Source organism: Gadus macrocephalus, chromosome 10, assembly GCF_031168955.1.
Source record: "Gadus macrocephalus chromosome 10, ASM3116895v1".
In the NCBI taxonomy this organism is placed as follows: Eukaryota; Metazoa; Chordata; class Actinopteri; order Gadiformes; family Gadidae; genus Gadus; species Gadus macrocephalus.
In genome coordinates this window covers 20,129,036-20,135,092 of record NC_082391.1, presented here as the reverse complement: position 1 = coordinate 20,135,092, position 6,057 = coordinate 20,129,036, and the positions used below count along the sequence as shown (strand labels likewise).

The 6,057-nt window shown below is 44.5% G+C and overlaps 1 protein-coding gene across 1 annotated transcript in view; it reads right to left on the bottom strand.

The window, feature by feature from the left end:
* Positions 1 to 547: 547 nt before the first annotated feature.
* Positions 548 to 6,057, bottom strand: part of LOC132466548 (transcription factor COE1-A-like) — a 6,923-nt gene continuing 1,413 nt past the window's right edge. The window contains exons 2-6 of the mRNA XM_060063797.1: positions 5,275 to 5,431; positions 4,499 to 4,562; positions 3,676 to 3,731; positions 1,089 to 1,162; positions 548 to 551 (exon numbers count right to left, since the gene is read on the bottom strand). Of these exons, the coding sequence (XP_059919780.1) occupies positions 548 to 551; positions 1,089 to 1,162; positions 3,676 to 3,731; positions 4,499 to 4,562; positions 5,275 to 5,431 (355 nt within the window). The remainder of the gene's footprint in view (positions 552 to 1,088; positions 1,163 to 3,675; positions 3,732 to 4,498; positions 4,563 to 5,274; positions 5,432 to 6,057) is intronic.

Sequence of the window (6,057 nt, the reverse complement as noted above, 5' to 3'; positions counted from 1 at the left end):
CACGGCTCCGCGTGACGCTGTCGTCTTTTTCCCCCCCCTCTCCCCCGGATCGGAGCAAGAGCGGTGGGACTGGGGGTGGTTTGCGAGAGATGCCCCGATGATGTGTGACATTTTTATTGATTGTAAACGCATGCAATAACCCCGACGTGCAGCGGTGGCCGAGGTGTGCTTCTGCTAGTGTGTTAATGTGTGTATTACTTACTGCGTGTGTGTGTGTACGTGTGTGTGTGTGTGTGTGTGTGTGTGTGTGTGTGTGTGTGTGTGTGTGTGTGTGTGTGTGTGTGTGTGTGTGTGTGTGTGTGGGTGTGGGTGTGGGTGTGGGTGTGGGTGTGGGTGTGTGTGTGTTCATTTGTGTGGGTGTGTGTGTGTCTGTTTGTGCGTGTGTGTGCGTGCGTGCGTGCGTGTTCATGTGTGTTTGAGTCTCTATTTTATGTGTAATACGGGTCTGTCTTCCCTGCACATTTCTCACTGTCAGGACCCGGCAAACTGCATGTATTACACAGACTAAGGAGGATGGGTTTGAGTAATGAGCTTTTTCTTGTCCTAATTAGCTGAACATGAGAGGGGTACTCTCACACTCACACACACCCTTATCAACAGAAATAGGCCAGGCCTCTCTCCCTTTCTCTCCTCTCCCCAACCCACTTAGAGGGAAATATTAAAGAGTGGTATTGTAATTTAGAGGTTTCGGTGTTGTCTCCGGCTCTGCCGTTCGCATGCAGTTATTTAGAACAGCGGCCGTCGAGTACACTAGGAGCCAGTGGCTTTATCTCGATTAGAAGGGCAGTGACGGAATGAAACTGTGCAGTCAAGCCTTTGTCACGTTCAACAGAGTTGAGCCTTGTCACATCGCTGGTATCATCCATCTGTGTGTCGTGAAGTGCATGTCGGCTGCAGTCAAGAGAGGGGTTTGCAAACCTTTTTTTTCTTTTAAAAGGTAGATGAAGTGTTTGGACGTGATTCCTGGTATGGATTACGCTCCCTGATGGGAACAGGGATCAGGGTCATCCAGGTAAAGAGGATGACTTGGTGACGGGAAGGCGGTGGTGGGGGCGGGGGCTTGGGGGGGGGGGGGGTGAGAGACATACCTGCACATGATCTCGTGGGTGAGGAGGACCCGGCACATCTCTGGGTTTTTGTCCTGGCCTTCGTAGATGATGGCCTTGGGGGAGGAAGAGGAGGGGAAATGGTAAGGGGCGACCCACGGCGTGGTTTGAAATCCCAACCCTGGAGCAGCAGAGGTTCTCAGGCAATAAAAACACTAAATATACTCAACCTAGAACGCAGAGGACATCTTGAAAACGGAATGTTTCTAGCATGTGTGTGTCTGTCCGAGTGTTTGTGTGTGTACGTGTGTGTTTGTCTGAGTGAGTATGTTTGTGTGTGTGTGTGTGTGTGTGTTTGTCTGTGTGTGTGTGTGTGTGTAGTGATCATCTGGGACTAGGATTGTGTATCTGGCGAATGCATGTACCATGGGATTGCAGTCGTTCAGAATAGGAACGCTCTGTTCTGACAGAGATAGTGACAGACAATGTGTCTGTGTGTGCGCGCGCGTATGTGTGTCTGTATATTTCTGTGTGAGTGCATGTGGGTGTTTATTTGTGTGTGTTTGTGTATGTTGGTGTGTGTGTTCATGTGTGTGTTTGTGTGTGTGTGTGTGCGTTTATGTGCGAGCGAGCGTTTGTGTGTGCATGTTTGTGTGTGTGTTTATACGCGTGTACAGTGAGCAGTTGGTGTGCCAGACTGAGGTATAGTGCACCATCTGCTCGTATAGCACAGCGTCCAAAAATCTAGTCTGGTTACCCCTCCAACCTCTCTCAATACACTCTCTAGGGCCGCCATCACCCTCACACACTGACACACACACACACACACACACACACACACACACACACACACACACACACACACACACACACACACACACACACACATGCACATACACCTACACACGCACACACACCAGCACACACACAAACACATGCATACACACATACACACACACACACACACACACACACACACACACACACACACACACACACACACATGCACACGCACAAACCCAAGCAAACACACACACATACACTCATAAACACACGGATACACAAGCTGAATCAAACACCTATAGTCAAAGATATGCAGGCATAGACACACAAACACACACATACATTGGTGAACAGGGAACCACCACCACCACTAGGACCCAAACAGCCAGTCCCCCGATCTTCCTCATCAGTGTATGGCAAGCGCTCCTCAGGGCTAATGCCGCGAAAGACCGAACCAGAAACACTAAAGTCTGCGTATCAAACAGAATTCAGGGGGATTACTGTGGTTGTTATCTCATTCAAGTTAACGGTGAATCCCCTGTCGGTGCGCGCCAGGCCACACGCGCTGCCTGCGTCTGATTGGACCGCTCGCATCCATGTGTGGAGCTAGAGTTGAGTTCGGTTTCACATTGAGGAAATCAGGGCCAAGGTCCTCGAAGAGCAAACTGGCATGCATCACTGTCTCCCTCTCTCTCTCTCTTTCTTTCTCCCTCTATCTCTCCCTCCCTCCTTCTCTATGGCCGTCTCTCCCACTCTCTCTCTACCTCTCTTGTTCTCTCTCTCTCTCTCTTTCCCTACCTCTCTCTCTATGGTCCTCTCTCCCTCTCTCTCTCTCTCTCTCTCTCTTTCTCTACCTCTCTCTCTATGGTCCTCTCTCCCTCTCTATCTCTTTCTCTCTCTCTCTTTCTCGCTCTCTCTTTCACGCTCTCTCTTTCTCTGCCTCTCTGCCTCTCTCTGTCATGATTGCCTTCCTTCTCGCTCCCTCTATCTTATTTAGTTCCCTCAGTCTCCCCTTTCTGGTTCCATGCAAATCACCACTTAGAAAGGACATACAAAGGGGTGGCTGAAAATATGCCAGTTAAAAATAACATATTTCCACTTTCGGTGGTCATCGATGTGTGCGCATGAAAAACACACAAACATATACTCACAAAGATATACACACAGATACACGCACACATGCACTCACACACACGCTCGCAAGCACGCAAGCACACGCTCACACACGCACACACGCACACACACACAGGCCCTCACACACACGCTTGCAAGCACACACTCACGAACGCACACACGCACATGCTCACATATGCATAAACACACATGCACACATATGCTTCAACACACACACACACACACACACACACACACACACACACACACACACACACACACACACACACACACACACACACACACACACACACACACACACACACACACACACACACACACACACACCTAGACACACTACCCACAGCAGGGCTAGGGGGATGAGGACACATGTCCTCTGCTTTTCTGGGCCTGTGTAAATGTATTCCACAGGTAAGACAGGTCATTTATCAAGCTGAGACTGCCTTGCTGAAGTTGAGGGTGTCAGACGCAGGCGTGCATCACACGGGGAGGGGGCTGGGGGAGCTCGGCCGAGATTCTTCAGGGCGCTACACAACCACAGCTGGGATTTGGTTGTAATTCTCCAGCCTATATTTTAACACAAATTCCTCTCCCTCTCTCCGTCTCTATCTCTCTCGCTGTCTCTCGCTCTTTCTCTCACTCGCTCTTTCTCTCACTCGCTCTTTCTCTCACTCGCTCTCGCCGTCTCTCGCTCTTTCTCCGTGTATCTTACCTGTTTAGTCATGGAGTCAATGAGGCGCACATAAAAGTCCTGCTCCGTCCTGATGCCTGCACACGACAGAGGGGAGAGAGAGGTAGATAAATAATGAATAGAGGAAGCAGGTTTTTTTTGTTACATGAGAGAGATATTTTTTGCTTTATAGTTGGAATTCTCATTAATAAAACTGTAAAAAACAACGATTCTTTATATTTCCAGGACAACATTGCACATTAAATTTCATATTAATGAATTTTTACTTCAATAATATTTATTGGACAAATCGTTAAAAATTCAACGCATTTGCACGTCATCGATTTGTCATCGGCGTATATCCCACAATTGGTTTTTTGCTATTATGAGGTCGTCCTTATATTAACAAAATGTAATTAGGAACGATTATTTGAGTCTCCGTAAACTTGTGCAACAAACAGCTAATATGTTCGGGAAAAAAAATGCCCATTATTCGGCTGTTCCCTGTTTACAGGGTTTTCTAATTGGCTAATGGCCAATTGATCAACTTATTGCAAAATGTAGAAAATCAATATATTTCATTTTCATCCGTAAAATGAAAATAATATGGCTAATAAAAATAATAACAAGATAATAATAATAGTACTCTTATTAATCATAATTAAAATAATAATAATGATAATAATAATAATGGTTTCATAACAAACATGTGAAATTTTGCATTACAATATTTCAGATAACCTGCGATTCATTATTTATTTTCTTTTTTCTTTTGTACAGTCGTTGTGCTGTTGATTGTAATGGAGGTGTATATTTATCTATGTATTTCGGTTTCAGGTCGACTATTGTTCCAGATCAAACGTACCGTTACTGTAGAGGAGCTGCAGTCTGTAATGAATCCCGTTGTTTGTCTTTTCCCCCGTCGTTTCCTGTTAAAATAAAACCAAGAGTCCGGGTCAGTGAAAGCAAGCCTTCTCCAGGGAATTCTCAACATGCCCATCCTTGGCATGCACTGTGTCTTGTACTTTCAATTCTACATCTTTGATATTTTTAGTTGAGGAATCTCCCGGGACCATGCCACGACCGAGCAGGCTATGAGCTGTAGGCTATAGATGTTATGTGAAAGTAAAGTTAAACAAAAACGGTTTAATGCCATACATGGTTTAATATTTAAGCCATGTGCACATTTAAGCCAAGCCTAATATGCACGTTTTTTTTTTAAGTAATGTTTATTGTATTTTCCCCAAAGTCAATAATCGGATGCAGGCCTAATTGCCTGGACTCCGCTATAGGCTAGTACTCTACTATACAATATTAGAAGTGTGTTCATAGCGTTACATGTAATAATTTAATCTGTCTGGTTTTAAAACTATGTTCAGCCAACTATGTTCATCGTAATTCATTAATGACACAAATGATATAGGCGACCAAATAACAATTAGTTCGTTTTTTTTCCGTTGCACACAATTATTGTAGTATTAACTGTAAAATATATAAATATGATGCGTCATTTAAAGGTATTCTTGTGAGGTTATAACCTCAGTCGGGAAAGTAATTTACCAACAGGCCTACAACTTGTTCACCTCTGACAGAATGACAATTGGTAAATATCGGACGTCAATGCGTTGCGTAAAAGCTTACCTTATCTTTTTCAACAAAGTCCACGAAGGTGGTTCTTTCTATTTCCACCGGTTGCCCCTGTCGGTCGTATAAAGCCAAAACGAAGTGGAAGAAGTTGGACTTCCGTAGGTTGGAGGGGGGTTGTTTCTCGAAGTGTGCCCGAGCAAGACCCACTCCGCTGCGGAAATAAGAGCAGTCCAGCCCGGGGGGAGATTGTGAGCCATGTGTGTCCCAATAGTTATTATAGTGCAATATTTATTGGCACTTAAATCGGGAACATGCAAAGCCCAAACAAAAAAAATACATTTAAAAAAAGCCAAACCACCAAGAAAGGTCACTGTATTATAATTTAAAAGTGAAGTGGTGTGACAGTATTGCTGCAGAATTAGGCCTGTAAATGGCGAGGTGTGAGCACCAGAATCCTCTGTTGAAAATATATGCAATGCTATTTGAGGATTAAAAAAACTATAATTTCAATTATTTCTGTAAACGTAATCCAAGAAAGTAGGCTGCAAATCCACACCCGACAGACACAATTCTCTGCGTATGTTTAATTAATAAATGAACCAGTTAACCATGAATTAAAGAGAACAACTACACTTCAAAAATAACAATTGTATCAGTTCCGTTACATAGGCCTATGTATTAAAGCACAACAAAACCTTCCTAAATCTGCATAAACAAAATCAAATCTAAAATGCCTAATTGAGGACGACACCGTTATTCCTCCACGCAAACAGTTAACCGCGCTCTCTGCCGCGTGTTTTCTCCTTCAGATCAAACATTAAATAATTTGTTTAAAGC